Consider the following 25,468-nt stretch of genomic DNA (forward strand, 5'->3'; position numbering starts at 1 on the left):
TCACCATCTACGCAGGTAAACCATGTTGAGGAAAGAAAAGCCCCGACGGCATCTCAGGGTCAAGGCACAGCCTCCAGGACGGGCAGGCCCTCCCCACCCCTTGCCAGGGGCCAAGCATCCTGGGGCTCTGGTGCCAGGCAGGAGAGGTGCCTACTGCTGCCGTGCGGGGGGGCCCTCCTTGCCTGTCCCCAGCGCCACCAGCGCCAACACCCCTGCGCGCTGCTGGGCATGGGGTCGCACTCTGCGCCCCGCCCATTGCCCTCCAGCTGCGTCAAGGGGCCGGTACCCGCCTTCCGTGGAGGGTGCCCAGGAGCCGCCCCGGTGGACACGGGCACGGGCACCATGGCGGGGGCCCCGGGCTTGCTGGAGCAGCCCCACTTCTCTGGAGCTTTGGAAATTTCATAAGTAAAAAAGAAGATTCCTTAGGATGCTCCAATTCAGCTGAAAGTCAGGCAGAGGGAGGCCCGACTAGCTCAACCTCCTTCACAGACGTGAACCGAGGTGGCAACTCCCAGGAGCAGATGGCAGGTTTCGGGGCAGGGACGGAGCCACAGCAAAGCCCAGCGTCCAGGAACTGAAGTCCCCCCGCCCTTCCAAGTCTACATGCAAATGTGTTAGTGTGACATTGAATTCTCTGTTCTTAGCAGAATGTTTTCACGGGAGGGGGAAGAAAGCTTTCAGGTGACCACTCTGAGAAAACTGTGAAAACTTTTACTATGAAATTAAGAACAGGCAGCAAAGGTGACCTGTTCTGCATTTTTCAGAAGATGCTGGTGGCTGCACATACACACCCCCCAGGAATCGTCTGGAATGGCTAAATGAGAGGGGCACAAAAGTACAGATTTCTGAAACAAAATCATACCCGTGGTCAGAAACGACGCCCTTGGTGCCCAGGGGATGGGGACAGGCAGCCCGGCCCGTGGTTACCACCCCCGACACCTTTAATCTGGTTTTTTGTTTGGACTGAGACTTGGCAGTAACCACCAAGGGGGCCCTGCCCTGTCATCTCGAGGACGGTAGCATCTTTAACACAAAATGCGTGCGACTCTCTGAAACCCCTGGTTCTGCAACAACGCCCCAAGCTAACAGCAGAAAGGAGCAGAGGCTACAGGCGTCACCCTGCTTGAGCAAAGCTGCCCCCCGCGTGTTTTCTCTGCACATCCGTCTGCAGAGGGCGTCGTGGCTGGACGGCAGAGCCAGCCCTGCGGCCCCGGGTCTCAGTCCACACCAGGACCAGTCCCAACCGATAGCTGCCTTTTCTAGAGCCTGGAAACCTGAATTCAAATGGCAAAATACATTAGTTCTCATTGCCTTGCAATAACCCCCGTGCTTCGGAAGAATCCGGACTAGGGGTCATTTCTCATATGACTTCACGTATCAGGAACACAGAGTACCAGAATATTTGCACATTTTATTTATTTCAAGGCACTTTCCACGAGAAAGTGTAAAAGAAGAAATAAACTACCCCTGTAAAACAGTACATTTTAACAAACACAACGGCAAGATTCCAATGAGACCGAGCAGAAAAATCGACAAACGTCACATTCATTATCTTGGAACGGCTGAAGGTCATTTGCTTGCTGAAAAACAGAAACGCAAAAAGGAGGAAATAGCAAAGTCTGCAAAGCCGCCCCCTTGGATACCTCCAGTCCGTGGGGAAGGAACCAAACCCCGTAAACAAAGGCAAAGAACCGAAGGGTAACGCCCGAGTCCTCCGCAGCGCGCGGCTCCCGGCTCCCGTGGGTTCAGTGCCGGCTGATCCGAGCTGGGGAACAAACGCGCAACCCTCCTCACGGGCCCTGGACGGCGACGCTTCACACACGTGGCAAATCCCATCCAGCTCCCGAGAGGTTACACACAACTCTGGCCTGTTACTACACATCTCAAACCCTGCGTTTTGCAATATGTCACATTAATTATATATTAATTGTGCATGTAAACGATCTTCTATACACTGATAATAAAGGATTAGGGATATGCTGAATTACCTGGCGCGTTTCAAAAAATGTAGTTTTCTCTCTATTCCAGTTTCTGCTGTATTTAACTCTTAATTACCCAAAGATTAAAATCCCCTTTCTCCCTAACTTATTTTCATCCTCAAACCCCAGGGAAAATGATAGTACAGAAAGGTCACAGCAGAGGCTGATGACAGAGGTGAAACCCATCACTTCTAGGGGGTAAAGAAAGGACCCCTCAATCCTCACAAGGTCCAAAGAGCAGCCCGAAGGGCCCGTCTAGGGCCTGCATCGTCCACAAGGACCACAGCAGTTTCGCCTTGGCACCCGTGACTGAACCACACAACCACCTGCGGAGGGAAAGTTGCGCCCGGAGCTGTGCCCACTGAACACGAGTGACCCCGCCACCTCCAAGGGCAAGTCGAGTGGGAAGTGCAGGGAAGAGCTGGTGCCACGGACACGCGAGAAGGAATCCTCAGGGTGTGCGGGGTGACCAGGACGGCGCCACCACCAGAGGCGGAGCCCTGGCCTCCCCGAGGAGCTGCCCAGCTGTGCGCAAGGCCAACAGGCTCCCCACACTCAGCCGCGAACGGCATTTCTCTCCATCGAGCCCGGGTGCCCGCACAGCCCACCCCGCACAAGCGATCAGATGAGGGAGACCTGAGGTCCAGCCACGCGGGCGCTCCCACCAGAGGATGCGCAGGAGCCGCCCGCCCCGAGAGCTCCACACGCCGGGCCCCCCCCCTCCACCTGCCTCGCCGGGGGGCCAGCGGCTCTGCCACGAGCCACCAAACGCCTTCCAGCACCGGCACCCAGGCCACCTGCCATGAGCCCCAACACCAGAGCCTGCACTGGGGTCTTGCCGGCTGTGCCGGGCGCCAGGCAGAGCACAAACACTGGCACAGAAGCAGGACACCCACAGAGCTGCCCGGCAGCACGAGAGATGAGGTGCAGGCGACAGGGTCCACCACGCCACGCACAGCCACCCGCCTCTCCAGTGCAGGTACTGGACAGGGTCACTGCCGTCACCAAGGGGAAGCCAGCCCCAAAAGCAAAAGGTATGCTCGAGATGAAAACTTCTGAGAGGCCACGTTGGTCGTTCTTCAAATTAAAGAGAAACCTTTATTCTCAACAAAACTTTCCAGGAGAGATGGTTCACTGATCCACCAGGAAAGAGTCTCTCACCACGTACAGCACCAAAATATATATTTAAAAAATTAAAAAACACACAGTCCGCCCCTCATACACACACGCGCGCGCACACACATCTCCCCCAGAGCCACACGACCCAGACCAGAAGGAGACAAACCACACTCAGGCCCCTCACACAGAAAAAGTCTTCGCGTTGGGGTTTACAAATTTATATAGTCTTTCCTATGAAACGAGAACCAACCAAAAACCAAGGGGGCAGGAAATACTTCTACACGGAGGCCAACCGATGAGGACGTGCTGTCGGCCTAGACGCCAACAGGGCAAGACGGTCATCAGTGTTCCCCGGACGCTCCACGTGGGGGCCGCCGGGGGGACCAGCGTCCCTAAGATGCGGCACCTTCGGGAGCCGAGATGCCCAGAGCACTGAGGTCAGGCTGCGGCACGGTCCTCGCCAGCCTTCCGCAAGAGAGGCGTCTTTCAGTGCGCGTTTTCCAGCGCTTAAAAGGGCCACTTTCCCTTTCAAAAGATGCTGGGTCAAAAAAAAGTAAAAGGGGGAGGAAAGAGTTCTCTGCTGCTGTAAAAATCTTCAGTCCCAGACAGCGCACTGCCAGCCGGGCGGGGAAACAGGGACCCTGCACAGACTCTACTTGGGCTCCTCGATGACACCTTTGCTGAGGTCTGTCATTTTGGGATATTTTACTTTCTTCTGGTCCAGCTCATTCTGAGCCCAAAGGAGTAGTTTCAGTAACTTTGCCAGCTTGGGTGTTGACTCACGATTTTCATAATCTAGGACAGCTTGATTCACTTCACTCCACACCTAGAAAATAAGTACAGACAATAAAAACCACCACACACGCAGAGCACCCGCAGAAAGGGTCCGTCATAAGATGCATTTTATACGTCTTGGAAACCATCTTTACGTGAGAAGCTGGTTACGTATTTACACAAACATGAAGCCTGGGACCGTCAGGCACTCCGCCGGATGTAAAACACAGTCCTTGCCCAGAGGCGGTCACGCGTGGGCAGCAGATGTCACATCCAATGTGGTAGGTGGTGACACGCCAGGAGCCGGGCACGAGTGGACTGGCAGAGAGGGCAGACCAGGGTGCGGTTGGGCTGGTTCCATCCTGTCAAGCCCCAGGACACCTGAGGCGGACCCCAAGGACACCCTCCCTCTAGGGCAGCGGGGGGGTGGCGGGGCAGGGGCGCTGTGGCCAGGGAGCCAACATGCGGCGGGAACAGAGGCCGCCACGGGGAGAGCAAAGGCGTCCGCAGCAAGTACAGGACTGTAATCAAAAGATACTTGAAACCCCTGTTCCTAAGCGTCTCCAGATACACAAGGCGGCGGCCCAGATAAACGAGAAAGATGGGCACAGAGGCTTGACCACTGTGTAACAAAGCTGCGACGCCTGGGCTCCCAGCCTGCAAATCGACGAAAGTCTAAACTAGGGAAAAGCTGCCATCCTCCTGCGGTGTCCCAGCCAGAAACGCTGCCCCGGGCAGCAGCACACACCCGGCAGCCCTGAATCTCTGCGGGGGCTGTGCACGGAAGCCCCCTCACCCCCCCGGGGCCCACCTTCTGCCTCTGCATCATGTTGAGCAGGTCTCCGAAGGGCGAGTCCTCGGGGTTGTCGAAGGCCAGCAGGGCCAGCGTGCGCTCCATCTCGGTCAGGCACTCGCGGCTCTCCTCGCCCTGCTCGGCCAGCTGGGTCTGCGCGAACTCCAGCGCCGCCTCCGTCTCCCGCTGGCGGATCAGCTCAATCAGGTGCTGTTGCTGGTCGGGGGCCAGACAGACGGGGTGAGCACCACATGCCCGGCCACCCCGCCGCCCCGCCAGGGACAGGCCCCGCCCCCCGCCTGGGGCTGCGCCTGCTTCTCGTGAAAAGGGCCTCTCAAAGGACAGAGTTATGTGGTACCTCCGAGTTATAAGACTTGCATTTTTAAAGCAAGAAATGGCTTCTGAGAGACACAGGACAGCAGCTAACTCAAAGCCCTTCCCCACGTATGTTAGAGCAACAGTCTGTTGACCCGAATTAGTCTTGTGGCTTCGGAATCACATAAAGCACCTCCCTCTGTGGAGGTGCGTGAAGCAGACTGACCTGCAGGTGGAAGTAGAGATAGCGGTTCGTGTCCAGCAGCTCCGGGTGGAGGCTGTTGATGAGTGCGATGGCCTCCTGGATCTGTCCCTTCAGGATCATCTCACGGATTTTGATTCGCTCGTCAAGGGTTTCCAGGTCAACACTCGGTTCGATCCCAGATTCCATCCGAAACTTCTCTGCTGCTTCTTTAAAACCCTCTGGAAATGAGAACCATCTTCACTGCTCGGAACGTCAGCAAGACGTCAACGCAAAGCCTCTATCTCTAGAAAGCCCATCCGCCTTGAATAAGAAACCTCTGACGTAACTGCACTTCCTCAGGGGTTCGGGACTAACCCCTTTGTGACTTAGCAGTTGCGCCCCAGAAACACAGAAATGCAGGGGCAGTACTTCATTTCCTTCCACCACACGCAGCCCCCTGACCTCCCAGCCAGGTGAAGGAGGCTGCTGAGGCCCCACGTGCCGGTGCGGCTCCCGGCAGAGGGCCGGGGTGCAGGCCCAGAGCAGAGAAGCTGCCCATCGGCTCCAGGCGGAGCAAGGCCCTCTCGGCCTGCAAGGCCCTGGCCACTCCCACTCTCAGTGCATTTACAATTCTCTTCAGCATCCCTGACTGATGGGGTGGGCGTGGAGGGGTGGCCACTGGGAACTCACAGGAGGGAGACTCACTTTCTGGAAATGTGAGTTTTCTCACCATGTGCAGAGCTACCCTTTTCCTCCTAGTACCAAGGAGGACTGTGTTAACCTCAGAGCACGTGCTTTTCCTTCCGTGTGCCCTTCCCCCTTTCTTCTTTTGAGCTGGACACACCTTCTAGAAACAGTCCAGTATCTTTTACCAGACTGGCCAGAAAAGATTAATTACTTGGGCTTTAAATGTACTTCAGCACATTCTTAATAACGTTCATCAATTGCAAAAAATGTCAAAGGCCAAGAAACAGGTTTTTTTCCTCAGGTCTCAGAGACCTGGAATCATGATTTCATCTCCGGAAGAGGCTCTCTCTTTAAACCCATAATTACTAGTTTATTAAAAGTGCACTGCGTTTTTATGACGCCTGAACAACAACATACCTTTACCATGAGACTTCAGTGGTAAAGTTCTGCTTGTGTGGACAGAAAGGGGAAGGACACTCGTCGCAGCCCTCACCTGTGACCAGGTAGTTCATGATGAGACGGTTCATGTCTGCTCGCTGGACATGCAAGTTGTTGAGCTTTTCCATCCACTCATCCTTTGTGATTTCATCGGGCTTTTCTGTATAACTCATTCTGATTTATTTCTACAGGGAAAAAAAAATATTTTAAGAACTGGTGAAGAATTCTGTGACAACTGTGACCGTTTCAGACGTAAACATGATGACAGAGCAGGAAGTAAAAGGGGGAGAGTGGGAAGACTTAAAATGTGGAAAACAGCACACACAAAGGGCCCGAGACTCAAACACAAGTTCAGGGGCCAGGGAGACGGCTGGGGTGTTCAGAAGGTAGGATGAACGCGAGGAAGAGCCGAGGTCTTGGAACCAGGAGGTCAAGACGTCAGCCAGAGTCTGATTAAGGCCCTCCAGGCCGCGGGGGGTCTAGATGGGCTCCCCTCTAAGCACAAAGCGCAGCCACGAGAGGTACGGGCTAAAGAATCGCATGCCGCAACGCGTGTGCTCAAGAGAAGCCCACATCGCACACCCTCCAGACGGACAAAAACGAAGCAGCCTGACAACACCAAGTGTCCACAGAGACACAGAGGCCTCCAGAACCCCTTCACCCTGCAGTCAGCACGGACCGCACAGCAGACACTCAACATCGCTTGTAGGGCTGTGCACGTGCGCTCCTTCCAGCCGGCTTTTCTGCTCCTGCCAGAATGAGACCCAGACCCGGATGAGCCTGCCACAGAAACACTGCTCAGGGTGGCGACAGTTCGCAAGCCACTCAAGCGGGCGTTCACTGACAGCAGCACGGACTAATGAACGTGGTTCACAGGCCCACAGGCCCACAACCCTGGGGCACATCGGTTTCAGGCTCCAGAACCGTTCCGGCTGCACGAAGACTGGCACGATTCCCCATGGCTCACACGACATCCTCCCTGGGGTCCGGGGCAGCGCCCCCCAGTCAGATACAATTCTGTCAGTGAAACGCACAAGGACTCACACCGAGTGGAACAGAGCTACTAAACAGCCTTAGCCAGGTCAGGTTTTGCCATCAAGCAGATTAAAAACAAAACCCCAAACTTTCGGTTTTCAGAGTTGTGTGGATGTTAGAACTGCTGAAAAGGGACTGAGCCCATAACCACAGAACAGAAGTTACTAAACCAGGTAAAATAAATGAGCACGACCTTGTGGGGGACTTAGAAACCAGCTGGATGAAGAGAGCAAGTCGTGGCAGAGAGCAAGCCGGCAGCTCCATGACGAGCTACACAGCATTCGCTCAGCATATTCTCAGCGGCGAGTGCATCCCTCCAGTCGGAGCAAAACCGCTTTGCTGTTGTTTTAAGTAAGGACGTGAGACATGACACTCAGGAGGTGGTCACCACAGGAAGGGACCCTGGGAGCGCCCGATGGGCTCCGGGATGGCGGGTGGGCCCACCACCGCCCACGTCAGTTTCATCCCCGGTAACCCACATGAACATTGTAGATGTTACTTTATACAGAGCAAAACACACGCTGAACTGCTACAATAAATTAATAAAAACTTAAAAGATCGCTCTGGTTTCCCAGTGGACGTGGGATGACCGTGGGGGGGGGGGGGGCGGTGAGAGCTGGGCGGGAATACAGTGAGGGGCCGCCCAAACAAGAGAGGAGAGCGGCAGAAGAGCCACGGGGCCCCGCGCGTCGAGACTGCGGGCAGAGCCCCACGGGTACGGGTAAAAGAGCGGAAGACTCGGGGGCCGTGGGGAGTCCCAGGCTTGAGACCTTGGAGGATGGAGCCACACGCGAGCAGGAAGACCGGGACGGGAACAGGCCCGAGGAGCCGGGCAGGCGCGGGCCGCCTCTCAGAACCGCGGCAGGAGAAGTCACGCGGGCACCTGGGTGACGGGGCCTGAGCTCCGCGCCGCAAACATGCGCCCCAACGCGACCGAAGCCAGGAGTGCGCCAGGGACCCCTCCCCCGGCTAGCGCGGCGGGGGCGCAGGGGACGCGAGACCAGGCCCCCGGCGCGGGGGGGAGACCCGTCGCGAGGCCCCGCGAGAGGCGCGCTCACGCACCCGGGGCGCACCCCTCCGAGCCGCGGCCCACCGCGCCCCGCACGGGCCCAGCGCTGGCTCCCGACGACACGGAGGCGCTCGGAAGGCACGGCTCTGGACAGCCGCCCCGCTGCGCCCGGCGCGGGGAGAGCTCGGCGCGGGCGCGGCCAGCCCGGAGCCCGCGCTCGCCACAGCCACGTCGGGTCTCGGCGGCTCGCCCCCCTCGGACGCGGCTCCGGCGCCGACAGTCCCGCCGCGGGGACCGGCGCCGCCTCGGAACGCGCCGCCTCCCCCCCGCGTCCCCGCCGCAACACGCCCCGCGCCTCGGCCCGGAAGGCCCCCGCGACCTGGCGCGCCGCGACCCCTCCGCCCCCGCCCCGCCCCGCCGCGCTCCCGCGGGGACGCTCGGCCCGGCCGCCTGGGCCCGCCGCGGCCATCTTACCGTGCGGGTCCCGCCTGCCGCGCTGCGCGCTCTCCGCGGCCGCTCGGGGGGCCGGGCCGGGCGGGGAGGGGCGGCGGCGGCGGCGCCGGGGAGGGGGAGGCGGAAGCGGGGGCGGCGGCGGCGGCGGCGGCGGCGGCGGGTGGGGGCGGGCAACGAGAGGGCAGATGCACCGGCGGCCACCCCCTCAGCCACTTCCCGCGAGATTGCGAGTCGACAGCCAATCAAGGGCTCTCACTAGGGGGCGGGGCGCAGCGGCCGCCCGGAAGCGCGGGACCCCAGCTTCCGTCCTTGCGCAGAACTCCCCTCGCGGCGCCCTCGCTCTACGGATTGGCGCGAGAGTCAAAAGGCGTCGGCCGCCTCTGGGTAAGATGGCCGCCGCGGAGGCGTCGCTGTGTGGGAACTTCGCGCCCGGACGGCGACATCTGGACTGAGTCGGAGGCTGAGGCCCCAGCGTGCCTCCGGCCCTTTGTGTGAGCCCGAGGGCGTGGGGCGGGCAGGGGCGGCAGGCGGCGGTGCTCCGCGCAGCCCCGAGGCGGGCTTCCCGCCGAGCCGGTGCCCGCCGTCGCGCAGGCCGGGAGGAGCGCTCGGCCCCGCCGGTCGGGGCGGGCTCCGGGCAGGCGAGCGCGGCCGCGTGAGGCAGCCGGGACGGGCCTGCCCTCAGGGACCCGCGCGGGGGCCGCGGCGCCCTTCCCGCCCGCCGTCCCGGAGCCGCGCTCGGCTGGGGCGGGCACTGCAGGCCTGCGCGACGGGGACCCCGCGGTGCCGCGCTCGCTGCCCGGAGGGCGGAGGGTCTCCCCGCGCCGCGGCCGGGACCCGGTGGTCGCCGAGGCGCTGAAAGACGTTTGCGCGGTGGCTTGGCTCTCGTCGTCTGTCTGCTGGAGGAGGGTGCGGGCCCCGGCAGAGCAGGGTCTCATGTCCCCGTTGCTGGCGAGTAAAGTGAAGAGGCCTCGGGACCCTTCAGGAAGGAATTGGAATCCGAGGTCCTCCTGAATTCCAAGTCGGGGGTTAGACGGTTTCCTGTGATTGCTGGGGAGTGAACTAACGCCCGTGGAAGTGGTATGGGGCTTCTCGAAGGAAATGAGTGCAGTTTGGCAAGTAGGTTTGACAGTGACGACTAATTGTGGATATTTTCCATGAGTCGCAAGAGCTAGATCTGCGGGTCTAAAGCTTTGGCCCAAATCTATTTAAGGTGCAGATGCAAATGCGGTATGTGTCTGTAATTACATTCTTCTCAGGTACTTAATCCTATAAACAACTTTAGGTGTCAGCTTTACAGTGGGCGAGGGGGTGCAGATTTTAAAAATTTTTTTCGAGGGTGCATGAGCAAAAGTCCGGTGTCCCAGGAGATAGAGTGTTCCAGTCTAAAGAAGGTTCAGCTGCACCTTCTGTGCGAGTCACAGGTTAATAGTCCCTCACCCCCAGCAGTGGTCCTGCGCTGCCTTAACTCTGTCTAGAGAGTGGCTGACTTTTGAAACCCACACAGTAGGCAGAGCCACCTCTCTCTGTCCCTGGCTCTCTCTTCACACCCACTGGCGACTCGCTAGGTGCCTGTGCAGAGTGAACACAGCGGAAAGCCTCACCACCCCTGCCCTGACCCTGGACTCAGCAGGCCCTCTCACCTCTGGGCTCTCAGGAGCTGGGTCTGCGTGCAGCTCTGCCGAGGCCAACTCCTGGGAGTGAGGGTGCCGTCCCAACAAGCAGGATGTCGTGCTGCCCATGTACGTTCACGTGGCCCCTAAACGATCCCTTTGTTGCCTTCGGCACACCGTGCCCGAGAGTGCGTTCACCGCCAGCACGAGCTTCACAGGAGCTGAAGCGTCTGGTGTGTGGCAGGGGTCCCGTGGATGCTTGTTGCGAACGAGGAGGGAGAGATGAGTGAGGGCAAGGACCTTCGCTAGAAGCAGTCTCAGCAGAAACAGACAAAGGACGGGAAATTAGCAGTCCTGGTGCAGTGAGAGCAGAGGAAGAGGTCCAGAATGGCGCTCGGATGTGCAGCCTGGTTGGCGCCGGCCGAGGAAGAGCCAGCAGGGTGAGGAGTGCGCCGGGAGGAGGGAAGGGGTGGTGAGGGGTTCAGTGTGGACCACGGGAAGCTGGAGGGAACGATGAGGCTGGATGTGCAGGTTTCACGGTGACATCTCGTGAGAGTCGGAGGAAGTCCGTGGAGCGGAGGCGCAGAGGGAGCGCAGGCCCCCCCAGGAACAGAAGAAGGAACAGGCAGGAAGGGCCGGGGCGCGGCTTCCAGCAGAGGGGTGTCAGATGCTGCCAGGCGGGCCACTTGACGTTCACCAGAAGCTGCCCTTGTGACGGGGCAAGAAGTTTGGTGACCCGGAGAACGTCAGATCGCAGTGAGCTGAGGGGGTGAGGCGGCCAACACTGAGAGGCGCCCAGGGCCTTGCAGCCCCTGTGCAGAGAAGCGCGCAGGTGGACTTGCTCGCGGGAAACACTAAAGCCACGGGCTTCCCTGGCTGGAGGGGAGGGAGGCGTGTCGGGGGGAACCCTGGGCTTCGGGCTTGTGCTGTTGCGTTCGAATCGCTGGCGCGATTGGGGACACCAGGGGAGGGCGGGGATCGGCGGGGAGCGCAGAGGTCAGGAGCTTGATTGGCATGTGCTAGGCTTTGTGGTGCGTTCGGGGCATCGAGCGGAGAGGTTGGGGGAATGGCTGAGTGGGTGGTAAAGGGCCTCAGCACAGCCAGGAGGGCGTGCGGCCCTGGGTGGAGAGTACCAGTGAAGAGAGAGGCCTCGCCCGCGCCCTGAAGACACCCCCGTGCAGTGGGGAGCGGGGGGAGGGGGAGCAGGAAGAAGGTGGGTGGGTGCAGGGCCAATTGGTCGTCATCTGGGGCAGTGAGCAGGTTGACCAAGATTTCAGCCCCGTGGGGTCGTCAGCAGGCTTCTTGATAGGCAGGAGGTGGGCCTGCGGAGGGGGCTGCAGCTGGGTGCCCAGAGCTTCCGCTCCTCCCCAAGCCCAGGTGGAGAGTGTCATTTTGACAGGGTAACAGTTCTTTTTTTGTCTCTCTCCTTGTAATTGGTTTTCTTTTCTTTTTTTTAATTGAGGTATACTTGGTGTACAACATTATATGTTTCAGAGGTGCAACATGGTGATTCACAGGTCAGCATTTCTTTAAAGAGAGGTGTTAAGATTGATGAGTTGGTTTTTTTTAGTTTTTATTTATTGGCTGCATTGGGTCTTCATTGCTGCGCGGGCTGTGTGTCGTTGCGGAGAGCGGGGGCTACTCTTCATTGAGGTGCATGGGCTTATTGCCGGGGCCTCTCTCGTTGTGGCGCACGGGCTCTAGAGCGCAGGCTCAGTAGTTGCGGTGCACGGGCTTGTTGCTCCGCGGCGTGTGGGATCTTCCCGGACCAGGGCTTGAACCCGTGTCCCCTGCATTGGCAGGCGGGTTCTTAACCACTGCGCCACCAGGGAAGCCCGATTTATTAGTTTTAAAAGAGCATGCAAGAGTTTTTAAAAAATGAAACGTGTGTTGAGAATAAAATACACGGTGCTTCCTTTAATCAGCTCCTGGGCTGTTCAACAACCACGGTAGCGGCCATGTTTTGCGAACCGCAGTATTTCGGAGGGTGCTCCTGTCTCACTCTTAAGCCCTCAGAGCATAAAGTCGTACCTCTGCGCGCTGGAGCCCTGCTTTCCGGGGACTCTCCGGGTTAGGGTGTAAGCTGATGGGCGGCTGCTGCTCGGAGTGGGCGCCACAAGCGCGCAGTCAGCCCCAGCAGCCAGTCCCCGGGGCCTTAGCTTCACTCAGTAGCGCATCTTCAGGTTCTTTGTGAAGCTGTTGAAAAGGGTGAGGAAGACTCTTGTTACTATTTAGTTGTGCCGCATACATTCAGATGCCTTAGCTGAAGGAGCCGCTGCGAAGCATGTGTGACGGGGTCTGAGATGGCCGCCCTCCCCCACCTTGCCCGACTGTATTTCCGTGTCTAGATGATACCACTAAATCAGAAAGCACCGGTTACATCCTCAGTTTCTTCGGATGGGTAACGTCATATTTTAGAGTAGTATTTTTCTTGACCTTTTAACTCCTGCAGACGTTGTAGCATAAACTCTCCAGCACAGTGCTACCTGAAACACGTGGGGTGGGGTGGGGAGGGGTGGGGTGGGGTGGGGTGGGGGCCGGAGAGGGGGGCGCAGGCAGTGTGCTCACAAGGCAGTTACCTACCCTGCCCAGTCAGGGCGCTGTGTGCGGACCGTCTCTGCTGAATTTGACCATTCCCTTCATGCTTGGCTGGTTTGGGCTTTGATGTACACCTTCGCTGTAGATACAGACACACACGTGTGTGTATATGAACACCTATAACGTATACGTGCACAGCTATATATCTGTGTATGTTTTGGGGGGTTTCTTGTTTTTGTTTGGTTTTGGTTGTTTTCTTTTTGCATGAGCCCAGTTTTGATCAGATGTCTGATTTGGGAGATAGAAGCACTGAATGAAGATGAGGTATTTTTTCAGTCGATAGTCTCGTGTTCCTTTTTACAAACACTCACCAAATTTTGTTTTTTCTTTTTCGACTTTAAAAGTTTGGAAAATCCCATTTGGTCCTGCTTTCTGACCTGTCTGCCTTTTCAGGGTAATCTTGTGGCACAAGTGATAGCATTTAAAAGCTTTAGCCTTTTAATTCCTCCTCCTTCCTGCTGCAAGCCCTGAACTGTCTTCTGTGCACTTCTGACACGTCTACTGTTTGGTCTGTCTGTGTTCTTTGTTACTTGGGTGCAAGAGCAACTTCTCTTTGCATTCCATCTTTCTTTCAAGTTGTGTAAAGTTCTTCACTTTTTTCTCTGAGGGTGTAGGGGGTGGGGGGAGGCAGCATGATTATATTTTAATGTAGAAAATGTGACCTGGATATAAAATGAAAATAAATATTAAATTAAGTGGAAGTTACCAAAAAAACCCTCTTATATTTGCTCTTTAAATGTTTTTAGTTTCCATTGAATGAGAGGAACTTTTGTATGTCTGCCAGACTCCCAAGATTTTTCATTTTTCTGTATAGTTGTAAAAGGCACCATTCTTGTTCTCCTACCTTCTGGAGATAGATTTGGGAGATCCTATTTCTCCTTGAATTTCTAAATATCAGAGGCAGTTGGTTCAGTTTGGAACTCAAAACTATTTTGGTATTGAAAGAGTAATTTATGGGTATTGATTTTATTGAAATGCAGAATAAAACCTTTTGGGTATCCTTTTGAAATTCGTAATCGCTCAACCTGTGTTATCCTTGTTGCTGTTTCCTTCAAGTACACTTTTCTCACTTTCACCATTTTGTTTTTGTGACCCAGGCAAGAGCAGGAATTTATACACTTTTTCTCTTTTGGGCAAATCCAGAAAGCCACAGCTAGACCTGACTTCCATCAGTCTTTCACTTTTCAAGTATTTTCATTTCAGAAAAAATCTCTTAACTTGTAGCTGGTACAGTTAGTTGTTGCTGCGCTCCTGCTGCGCTCCTGCGCCCGAGGCCCGCAGGACCCAGGTCTCAGTTGACATCCTCTCCCAGCCTGTGGAGGGAGGGCCCTGTCCCTGCTCACCAGCCGCCCTAGGAATTTGGTTCGGATCTGTGGGCTTGTTTTTCCCTTTTCCTGGGTTACGTCCTTTGTGCTCTGATGAGCCTGTGAGGGTAAATGGTGTATCTGCTTTACTGTCCAAATCTGTGAAAGGCATTGATTTTTCTGGCTTTTTTATTTGGTGTATTCCTTCAGAGAATGTTTAGAGATGAAACCAACAATAAAGGAAGTACAATTTTTATGCCTTGTACTTAGCAAAATATTTCTTCTGAAGTTAATTTTATTTACTTTTCACTAATCTCACGGAGAAAAGTAGATGTCTCAGAGTAACAGGAACCATCCTGAAAGGTAGGAGTAACAAGCATTGTTCTGAAGTCTGAACCCTGCAGCCCTTGACCCCTGGGTCAGAGGGCACCTGTGGTAGCTATTCTGAAAAAACCCAGCGGTGTTTTTTTGTTTTGTTTTTTTCTTCCCTTAAACTGCTAACTGAGGCCTGGGAGGAGCTAAGGGGGTCCCACCTTGACTTTGCCCCTTGGCTTCTTCTCCCCTCCCTGGCATCTCTCCTCCACCCCAGACCTGGGTCTGAGTGTGGGCCAGGTTCACCAGGGACCTTGCCCGGGGCCAGGCAGCAGGCCCCACCCTCGACCCTGGCTACCCAGCCCCTCTCTGCCTGCCTGCAGGGAGGGCGCTGGCCTGCTCGCCTTTGAATTCCAAATGAAGAGTAGCAGTGAAGCTACTTGGCTGGGCCTGGTTTTAAATTGTCCTTGGAAAGGGCCTACATGCACCTTGCCTTGTCCCTCAGGGTTGCACTTGACCGCATGGAGAGGGGTGCTCTGCTCGGGACCCTGCTTTCCAGTGTGCTTTAACTCAGGGGTGAGAAGAGGCTGAACACTGGGAAGCAGTCTTTTGAAAGGATTGATGACTTTTCTGGATGTGCTTTTCTGGTTTTATGAATTTCCTCAGAACTGCCTGTGGGTGCTGGTGGCAGGACCTGGTGTCCACAAGTGTTGGGGATGCACCTATCATACCTTTTCTCAAAGACTGACACCCCCTTGAGTCCTGGAAGCCTATTTAGCTTCCTGCCCTCTGAGCCACTCGTCTTGTCAGTCCCCTGAACTTTGGGACTTTTGTTTGTGTATATGGGGTACTTAGGAAAAAATTTGAGACAACTGGAGACTGCTTTTTAATCTGTTTGTTCCTCTGGGTTTAGCTATTAAAATAAGTTTGTTAGGAGAAGGTATTCCTTAGCTAGCAGACTTTAACTAAAGAGCTGCAGTTCCAGAAATGCCGTTTTCACAGGGAAGAGCAGCTCCCGTGAGGAGTGACAGCAGGTGAACTGGAATTACCTGAGGAGGTCGGAGAAGGGTGAGGGCTTGACTTCTCTCAGGTGGCAGGTGCCCCTGAGCCCGGAGGCCCATGGTCAGGGCCATGCTGGGAGATTAGAAAGGGAGGCGCAGTTGCAGGGGTGGCAGGGCGCAACTTGCTTTCCTTTGCTGCCTGAGAGCCCTCCTGAAGTCCCCCCACCCCCACCCGAATGCTGCAGTGATGCGGGCGGGGCTTCCTCTCGGGCCTCCCCTTTGTCCGCTTGGCTTTCCCCCGGAGCTTCCTCCTGGTGCAGCCGGGTCTCCGGTGTCTTTCATGCTTCCCAGAGCCTTCCTGAAGCTTGCGGGAAGACACTGCTGCTGGGCTTGCTTCACGTAAAGATTTTCAGGTAAAGAGGCTGGGTGAGGTTTCGCGGTTCCTACTCCTCTTTAGGGAGCCTCTTGCAGGGATGCCTCCTATGAGCTTCCCCTGCACCCCAGCATGAGTCCCATTCTACAGACAGCTTGCCCCCAGATCACACTGCTGGTTCAAGCCAGTTTCAACCCCATCTGTCTGGTTTCTAAACTTCTCACTACACCCACCTGGGGCAAACCTGAAGACAGTCAAGACGTTGGAGGGTAGAGCCCATGCGAGTAAGCTTCGTGGACGTGGTCCTGGTGGAATCTCACCAACAGAAGCAAGCTGTGTTGGATTGCTGTGAAGAAAACTGACCGTCTCTCTGAGAACCTGGCAGGCCCTGTGATCTTTAGAGATGTTTATTTAGAAGCACACCTGCGCCCAGGCCCCTGGTTCTCCCTGGTGGAAGCACCTGGCAGACCCCTGCAGAGTCACGAGTGCAGCTTTACTGCACACAGGGCACTTTTCTGCTTTTTGCCCAGCGGTTCTTGCTACTAAGCAATGTGGAAGCAGGGAGCTGTAGAGGCAGCGATGGGGACAAAGGCTTTCCGCCAGGGAGTTACTGTCCCGGGGCCAGTGTCCAGTGTCCCAAGGTAGCAGGTGTTTCCTTCTGAGATCCGTTTGTTGAGTATTTGGGGATGGGCAAGTGCTGGGGTGTTACTAGTCAGCCCTGAGTGAAAAAAAATCCGGGTGGAGGGTTGTCATTTGCCAGAGCCCTTTCCCTGCAGCCCTCGCGGGCAGGTGTGCCCGGCTGCGTGCTCGGAGGCGGGGGCGACCCGGGCGCTGCGCTCTTTGGCCCCGTGGGGAGCGGGCTCGAGTCCCAGGAAGCTAGGAGCGCAGTCTAGTGGGAAAGGAGCGCTGCGCGCTGCTCCTTTATCCTCTTCTGGGCCCCTTCAGCCACAAAGTGGGCCGCGGGTGGCCAGACGACGGGAGCCCCGCCACCTGCGCTCCCAGCTTTTGCTCTCAGGCTCGGGAACCGCGCGGCGCAGCGCAGGGGCGGGGCCTGCGCCGGGCTCCTTCCTCCGCCCGCCGCGCGGGGGCGCAGCTCGGAGCGCGGCCGACCCCTCTACCCCCGGCGTCTCTGTGCCCGGCGTCTTCCCTCCGCTCGGAGCGCGGGCGGACCCTCTACCCCCGGCGTCTCGGTGCCCGGCGTCTTCCCTCCGCTCGGAGCGCGGGCGGCCCCTCTACCCCCTGCGTCTCTGTGCCCGGCGCCGACCCCGCCCGTCCAGTCCGGGGCGCTAGGAGCAAATGGCTGCGAAACCTTGGAGGCCCGCGGGCCACGGTGAGTGGCGGCCGGGGCGCCGGGCGGAGGGGCGGCCGCCGCGGGGCCGCATCGGGATGGGCGGGGGTGGCGGCGCCCGAGCCCGGCCCTCCCGGCGCCTGAGGGCCCGCGCCCGGCCGCGCTCCACCGAGCGGAGAAGATGGCGGCGGCCGCGGGGAGGGCGGGGGAGGGGAGGCCGCGCGGGCCGCGGGCGGGCGCGGGGCCGGGGCCGGGGCAGCGGGGCCTGCCGGGGCCGCCCGCCGGTTCTCGGGGCCGGGGCCGGTCTGAGCGGACCGAGAGGCGCGCGAGCAGGACGCCGCCCGGTGACCCTCGGGGCAGCGCGGGGAGTCCCGGCGGAGGGCGACGCTTTCCCGGGAGCCCTGGTCTCCTGCCGGGGCGTGGAAGTGGCTCTCTTTCGAGTCGCTTGCAACGTCGGGTTGAATCCCCACAGCCCGCTCTTCTTGAACCCGGTAGTTCCTCTGGCCACCTTGAGGGAGGTGAAGTTTCATTCGGGGACCTTTTTTAAGTGTGGTTCTTTTCGCTTTCATTTCGCTTGATCGTTTTGGTTTCCAGTCGTTTGTTGTTGTCAAGGATAACGCGACGATAGTTGTGTCGTATTTCACGCTGTAGGAAGCAAAAAAGGCTTTCAGAAAATCGGTTTCGGTTCTTTAAAGAGATTGTGCCTCGCCGTAAAATACAGATTTTTTTGTTTTTATTGCGTGACTTGTCGATTTGACGTAGCACACAAAGTTTGGTTATTTTTTATCTTCTGGTCAACCTCAAAGTAGAAAGAGGCAACGTTTACTTTCTGCCGGAGGTGTGCCCGGCAGTCCCCTTTCTGGCTCATGCCTTTGGGGCTCAAACGAGATCTCACGCCCTTGTTTGCTTTCTCTCAGTTCTTTTCTCGTCGGTTGCTCCCCCGGCAAGTTGAGAGACCCCGGAGGTCCAGGGCAGGTTTTCTGCTCTGAATCCAGCAACTCAAGTCAGTGAGCTTACAGTTAGGACCTTAGAACAACAGCACCGGAGTTAAGTGCCTTAGCCTTAGATAATATCCGTAAAATTTGCACACTGATGGAGAGTTGAGTCTAATGTACTTGAGCATTTTGCAGGAGGGAGAGGCGGTTATTAAGATCTTTCCAGTATGTTTACATAACCTCATTATCCCTGTAGGGTGGGGGGGGGGGGAAGCTGAGCCTCTATTTGGCACCAGCAACAGCTCACAGTGGGCATTCCACCAAGGGTGACCCTGTTCTGAGCAGTTTACGTGTGCTAATTCGTTTCAGCGAGTAGGATGTCTCTGTACCTGTTCTAACCTCCAAGAAGCCAAAGCACCTATAAGGAGCTTGCCCAAGATCGCGCAGCTGGGTTCTAACCAGGCGCTTGGGCCAACCCCAGACAAATGTCCTGTGGTTTCCCCAGAGCTGTGTAGTCCCTGGCTTCAACATGCTTCCAAGAAGGGTGCTTTAGCCTTGATTTTAAGGAGATAAGATCTGTGAGCTCTAGAACGATTTCTCGTTGTGTTCAGCAGATACTTACTGCCTCCTGCATGCCAAGCACCCTGGTTATAGCAGGGATGAGAAAGGTGAGGGCTCGCAGCCAGGTACCCTAGGAGCCTAGGGCCCTTTTTGGCACTTGGGGTTGGCATATATTGAATATACACATCACTAGGACTAGTCCAGTGCTTTCTCATTTTTAACACTGCGTTAACATCTCCAGTGTCACCGGGGGAGACCCAGCCCCAACCCTGTTGTGAAACTTTCTACCTAATGCATTTCCTAAGCACTCTCTGTTTGCTAGTTGCGTGTGTTCTTGCAGACTTATTTTAACAACGAGTTTAGGAATAAGATGTTTAATTTACTTCCGATTTCCCACTGAGAACTGTCTTTTTGTTAGTATTTGATTAAATTCAGGCTATTTCAAGCGAAGTGAGTTATGTTCTGGTAAGAAAGGGCACGGATTAGAAGCTGTGCAGTCGGCTGCTCCCCTTCTTACCTGCTAGTGCCCACAGTTACCATTGCTTCCCGGCAGACCGTGCGCCTCGCAGCACGTGTGCAGGTGTGAGCATCACAGTGGCCTGGTGAGGAAAAGGTGTCATTGGTGCTTGGGCCCCCAGTGCTTCACGTGGGCTTTTGTGTGAGCGAGGTGTGTTTTCATGGTGAGGAGGGGGGGATTGGAGTGGGGACTTTGGCTCCCAGTTTCTTTTTGGCGGTGGAGTGGTGGGTCCTGCTGTGGACGCTGTAAGTCTGTCTATGAACATAGGGCGCCTCATTGGCTCAGAGCTCCTCCCCGGGCAGCCCACGGACTGGTCTTCTTTTAGTATGTGTTTTCCAGATGTTCCAGGTCCTGATAGTCTTATATTTCTGTTAACATGATGTGTTTTACCTTTTTTATGCACTTGTCCCAAGATACCAAGTGACTTCCATTTGGCTCGTGGAGAGCCATGGTCAGATGTTTATGGGTCAGCTCACTGCTGTCCTTGGGTCCATGCAGTTGGCACTGTGTCCGATAGAGGCCTGATTTCACATATACCTGGCGCCCTCGGCGGCAAGTTCTTTAAGAAAATGTTCCTTAAACCATTTCCCTTTTGCGTTTCTTCCTATTTCCCTAAAGTTACTGTCTTTACCGCCAGCATCACGTGATGTGTGTTAAATGCCTTGCAAAGGCTCTAAGATTAACACATACTAATTGGGAAAGGGGAGGCCAGTCTACACTGAGCTCACTTGATCTAAAGTGCCCCACACTTCCTGGAGTCTCTTGCTTAGGCCTCTTTTTTTTTTTTTTCTTAATCCCAAACTCCTAATTTATCCCCCAGTCTGAGCATGCGCTTTCCCCTCTTGTAACAATAACTTCCTTTTCTGTGTCTGAGTGTATTTCTCTTTTGTAAATACTTTCAGTTGTGTCAGTTTTTTTAGATTCCACATATAAGTGATATATTTACTTTTCTCTGACTTAGTATGATCATCTCTGGGTCCATCCATGTTGTTGCAAATGGCGCTTTTTCATTCTTTTTAGTAGCTGAGTAATATTCTGTCATATATGAATGCCACATTTTAAAAAATATTTTATTTATTTATTTATTTGGCTGCTCCAGGTCTTAGTGGTGGCAAGTGGGATCTTTAGTTGCGGCATGTGAACTCTTAGTTGCGGCATGCATGTGGAATCTAGTTCCCTGACCAGGGATCGAACCTGGGCCCCCTGCACTGGGAGCGCAGAGTCTTAGCCACTGGACCACCAGGGACGTCCCTGTACTGCATCTTCTTTATCTGTCCACCTGTCCATGGACAGTTAGGTGGCTTCCGTGCCTTGGCTGTCGTGAATAGTGCTGCAGTGATCGTTGGGATGCGTGCATCTTTTCTCTAGATACATGCCCAGGAGTGGGGTGGCTGGGTCACATGGCACCTCTAGGTTTGTAAGGAACCTCCAGACTGTTCTCATTTTATTTTTTGAGTGGTATAGTTGAGCTTTGAACAACATGGGTTTGAACTGTCCAGGTCCATTTGCACAGGGACTGTTTCTGGTAGTCAGTACTGCAGTACTACACGACCTGTGGTATACAGAGGCCAGGTATAAGTTATACGCAGGTTTTTGGCTGTGGGCAAGATGGGAGCCCAGTTCCTGTCTTGTTCAGCGGTCAGCTCTGACCTTGAGGGTAAGCTGTTATGTGAAGTTGGATAGGTAATTGTATGTATTTTAATAAGAATTTATGTAGCCATGATTATTCAGCTTGGTAGGCATAATTAGTTTGCTTGTAATTTGTAAAGCAGATGTTTCTTGAGTATGAAACTTAGGTGCTATGGCTGTGTTTTTCATGTGCTGATAGACACACTTAAGTGGTATTTAATACACCTCTACAACAGGAAGGTAAATGAGGCCCCCCCCCCCCCAATATAAAGATAGCTGTACTGTGTTTGGGTTGCAAAGATAAATTTGTATATAGAGAGAATATTAGGACAATATAAAAGAATATAGAGAAAGCAGAAACCCTGGAAATGGCACCATCTGGAAGCCCAGTTACAGCTGTGGACGTGTTTGTGAACTTGGTTGTGGTCAGTGGGGGTGCCGGCAGGATGTGCTGGGAACTGTTACCTGCTGGCTTCCCTCAAGGGTGTGGGACTCTTTCCATGACAGGGGCTGTAGAGTTCAGCATCCTTTAATTACAGATTTAAAGAATTCCATCATGTGGCTGTTTCTGGATTTTTTTCAAACTGGTCTCCTGGTGATGGTCCTTGGTAAGGGTGGGGGGGGGGAGCATTCTGGGAGCACCTTATAAACGCACCTGTACCTCTCTCTCTGCCAGGTCGCAGTGAAGCAGTCCCAGCTGGCTGGTTGAGGGCACCAGAGATGCTGCCTGCTCTGTGCCAAGCACAAAAGGGGCTCTTTGTAGATATGTGCAGACATCCCTGTTAGGGCCTGTTTTCCCAACTGCTCTCCAGCAGACATTGTTATTTTAATTATTGACACGAGCCATGTATCATACGCTGACTGGCACTTGACAGGATGTCGTTTTAGATATTCTGTTAGGAAACTGAGGTCACAGTCGTCAAGGAATCTGAGGTCCCAATCCTGCCCATCTCCTGGGCAGCATGCCTGGCTGTTAGGTTTGCAGTTGGGTTTGAAGTCAGGGACACCCTGGCGTGAAGTCCGCCTTCTTCTGTGGTGCTGCCCCCTGAGCCTTCTAGCCCCTCGTCTGCTTCTCAGAGGACGTACCCTGCTTGATAATGTGTGTTGGGGGGGGGTGCGGCCACGCTGTGGCCAGTGGAGGAGAAGAGTGCGGGCTGCCTTGGTCAGGACCAGGAGGGCTGCGCCCTTGAGATGCCGCCAGTGCCCCATGGAGACAGGGCTGGGTCAGTGCTAGCCTTTGACTCCTTCGGTTTGTTAGATTGTAATTTAAGCAGTGTTTTCCCTTTGACGTGTGTTTTAGTGTAAGGTGGTTTTCCTCTGCACTTCCCCCCACCCCGCAGGAGTCGGGGACGTTGCATTAAGTTGAGCTCTGTATGGGTCTGTAAAAATTAGTGCAAAATATCCTGGTGTTTGTTTTATAACTGCTTTGTTTAAGCTGGGACCTTCTCCACTGGCCCCCAAAGCTAGACATAGGCCTCTTCTTTTTTTAATACTCTTTTTTAAAAAAAATCATTTCTTTATTTGGTTTCACCAGGTTTTAGTTGCAGCAGGTGGGCTCATCCGTTGTGACATGTGAACTCTTGGTTGCGGCATGCACGTGGGATCTAGTTCCCTGACCAGGGATTGCACCTGAGCTCCCTGCACTGGGAGCAGAGTCTTAACCATTGCACCAACTCGGAAGTCCCTGGACATTGGCCTCTTCTAATCTCAGAGAAGGAAAGATTCCAGCTGAAGTACAGAGTTCAGTTCTTGACTTTCCAAGGTCTCTAGGCGTCGTTTTTGCCTCTTGGCCTGTGGCATGAGATGCAGCTCCGCGGGTGAAGCAGGCCTTTTCTTTCTCCAGCCACTTTCCCTTGGGACTTAGGAGGCAGCACCTCTGAATGCTGCGGTTTCATGATTGGTGCCTTCTCAGTCTCGCTGGGAGGGTGGCCTCTGGGAACGTCACTGTCACAAGCCCTTCAGTCTCACTGGCCCTTCAAGAGTGGCCATTTGGAGTTGCCTGTAGTGTCAGGTCTGTGCTGTCAGGCTCTTCTCAGACTGACCCCTTTATACCTGAAATTAACAAGGACCCCTGCCCCCCAAGGGTTTTTGTTTATATTGTATCTATTGGTATTTCCGGTATTTGACACTGAAAATGAGACGTTTAAATTTACTTACTTGCTTAAAAATAGTAATAAATGCCTGCATATTAACATAACACCTTATGGAAACTATGTCACAAGACAAAAACAACTTAAGGAGAAAGGCGGCGCTGTCTTAGGGTTTTGCAGCTCTCTTGAACATCTGGCTTAAGCAGCAGTAGCCAGGTTCTCTTGTCTGCTTCTGCATTCCAGCCATCGTCACCTGTCTGTCGTTTAGCTTCTGAAAAACTACTACATGCCCTTAGTGTTGTGCAAATAGTTTGACCTGGTGTGTGTGTGCTGGGGCCACTTTGAGAGCCTCTGCTCTAGGTCATGGTCAGAAATGCTATTGTTGAGAAATGAGAGTTTAAAAAGACAGTGGACTCTGAACTTTAACACCTAGGAAGATGGGTAACTTTTAGGAAGATAGGCAATGTCTTTGAATTGGGGCAGGGGGCTCTCAATCATGTCCTTGCTTTTTGGGAAAAGCATGGCATATGGCTCATTTGTGGTCTCCCTCAAAGTGGAGCGCCTGGAACAAGACGCCCAGTGCGTGGCCAGGCTGCCATGTGGATGAGGGGCCCCCAGGGTCGGTGGGCCTGAGGGCACAGAGACATCGTGCTTTCAGTGTAGGGTGTCCTCCTTCCCACTGCTTCTCCTGGGTGCCACGCGCAGTGCGGGGAATCTGGCGGCAGGACCCCTGGGTGCCGGAAGCCAGCAGCCAGCCTGGGTGCACTCAGGGCCCAGGCAGACCATTGTGGCTGTAAAAACAGTAGGGTGAGGGGCGGGCTGGAGGATTAGGGTCCTTAATTAACAGCTTCAGGACCTAGAGACCCCTAGGGGTGCAGCCCCTGAGCTGCCCAGCAGGGCTGACTGTCCTGGGAAGTGACTTACCCGGGTCCCATCTGTGACCTCACACTCACAGTCACACTCAGCCTCTGTCTTGGTTGAGGAAGGAGAGGGGAGGCTCCCGTTAGGGAACCCATCCCAGTGTTGTCCTGGGCATTTAGCTACACCTGCCCCATCCTGCAGACGTGGTGAGGACAAGAGCCTTTGCAGTTCAGAGGGTCCCTAAGACCCTGGCCTTGTCTAGCGAGCACCAGCCCCCGGCTGTAGGATTCAGGTGGTCCCTTGCCCAGTGTTTGAAGCCATGTTTTCTTTATTTTTTCCTTCTTCTTTTTTTTTTTAATTAATTAATTAATTTATTGGCTGTGTTGTGTCTTTGATGCTGCACATGGGCCTTCTCTAGTTGCTGTGAGTAGGGACTACTCTTCATTATGGTGCGCAGGCTCCTCATTGCGGTGGCTTCTGTTGTTGCGGAGCACAGGCTCTAGGCGCATGGACTTTTAGTAGTTGCCGCCCATGGGCTCAAGAGTTGTGGCTCACGTGCTCGAGAGCACAGGCTCAATAGTTGTGGCATACGGGCTTAGTTGCTCTGAGGCATGTGGTACTGAAGCCATGTTTTCTTAAGAGACAGGAGGAAGCTGGCTCAGTCCACTCGGGCTGCTGTAATAGAGACTACAGAGTGGGGGCTTTTACACAGTGGGCTTGATTTCTTGCAGCTCTGAGGGCGGGAGGCCCCAGATCAGGGTGCCCGGGCAGGCGGGTCCCAGTGGCAGGGTTGGGTGAGCTCTGGGGCCTCCTTTCCAGGGCAGTGATCCCATTCCTAAGGGCTCAGGGGGCACAAAAGTGCACACCACAGCAGGAGCCCATCCAAGGTAGCAGCTCCATAGAGAACAGGGAAAAGCCTCCTTCTCCCTAACCGCGACACATTCGGGTGCCTCTTCTAGTTCCTGAAGCGCGTTTGGAGAGTTGCTCACCGAGGTCACGAGCCTGTGTTTTCACTAGAGACTGGACAGAGAGAGACCAGAGTACCCATCGCCCACCTGCACAAGGGAGCTGGGGGCCCGGCCTCACCAAAGCTTGGTGAAGCCAAAACACCTAAGAGATCTTCAGCAGCAGGTTGTTCCTAGCTTTCTCTGTAGTTACCTCTTGAGAATCTTATTGTGCTGTGGGCCCTGTCACTTCAGCAGAAATGTAATGATCGTGTTCCTTGGAAAGCAGACTTCGGATCGCCACCTTTCTAAAGGACTGCACTGCTGTTGGTGCAGTTGAGGCAGGAGGAGCGGGGGGTTACCGCGTGGGAGCGCTGCCGGGTCAGCAGGACGTCCCACGTCATCTGAAATTTCTGGGCGTGCCCTCATTAGTGACTGTCCCACTAATAAAAACAGAATTGAGAAAGAGGCTTTAATTGGGAAAACGTGCCTTTTTCAGCAGTTTAAAGAACTTTTAGCATCTTCTCAATCCCTCCTCATCCACAGCAAAGGATTAGTCATGAGACGAAAGACCCTTAACATGAAATATCAGTAACTGTGAACTTGGGCCTAGCCTGTCACAACCATAAATTGAGTTAGCAGAGGTTATGCTGTAGCAT

At 55.0% G+C, this 25,468-nt stretch overlaps 2 protein-coding genes across 9 annotated transcripts in view; one reads left to right on the top strand and one right to left on the bottom strand.

The window, feature by feature from the left end:
- Positions 1-1,399: 1,399 nt before the first annotated feature.
- GID8 (GID complex subunit 8 homolog) lies at positions 1,400-8,965 on the bottom strand. Of its 2 annotated transcripts, none has more exons than XM_057704280.1 (5): positions 8,808-8,965; positions 6,345-6,474; positions 5,207-5,403; positions 4,684-4,881; positions 1,400-3,924 (listed from the first exon to the last, which is right to left on the bottom strand). In XM_057704280.1, the coding sequence occupies exons 2-5, from the start codon at positions 6,460-6,462 to the stop codon at positions 3,751-3,753; spliced, it is 687 nt and encodes a 228-aa protein (XP_057560263.1). In that variant the 5' UTR covers positions 6,463-6,474; positions 8,808-8,965; the 3' UTR covers positions 1,400-3,750. The 2 variants fall into 2 exon arrangements, with proteins under 2 accessions (XP_057560263.1, XP_057560264.1); XM_057704281.1 differs by lacking the exon at positions 8,808-8,965 and adding an exon at positions 7,518-8,043.
- A 7-nt stretch (positions 8,966-8,972) lies between these two features.
- DIDO1 (death inducer-obliterator 1) overlaps positions 8,973-25,468 on the top strand; it is a 50,561-nt gene continuing 34,065 nt past the window's right edge. For 4 of the 7 annotated variants that reach the window (XM_057704278.1, XM_057704273.1, XM_057704275.1 and 1 more), the window contains exon 1: positions 8,973-9,277. The gene's annotated coding sequence lies outside the window, so the exon portion shown is untranslated. Of the gene's footprint in view, positions 9,278-17,155; positions 17,315-22,754; positions 22,926-25,468 lie in introns of those variants that run through there. The other 3 variants (XM_057704276.1, XM_057704274.1, XM_057704277.1) reach the window with 3 other exon arrangements.

This window comes from Hippopotamus amphibius, chromosome 12 (assembly GCF_030028045.1).
Source record: "Hippopotamus amphibius kiboko isolate mHipAmp2 chromosome 12, mHipAmp2.hap2, whole genome shotgun sequence".
NCBI lineage: Eukaryota > Metazoa > Chordata > Mammalia > Artiodactyla > Hippopotamidae > Hippopotamus > Hippopotamus amphibius.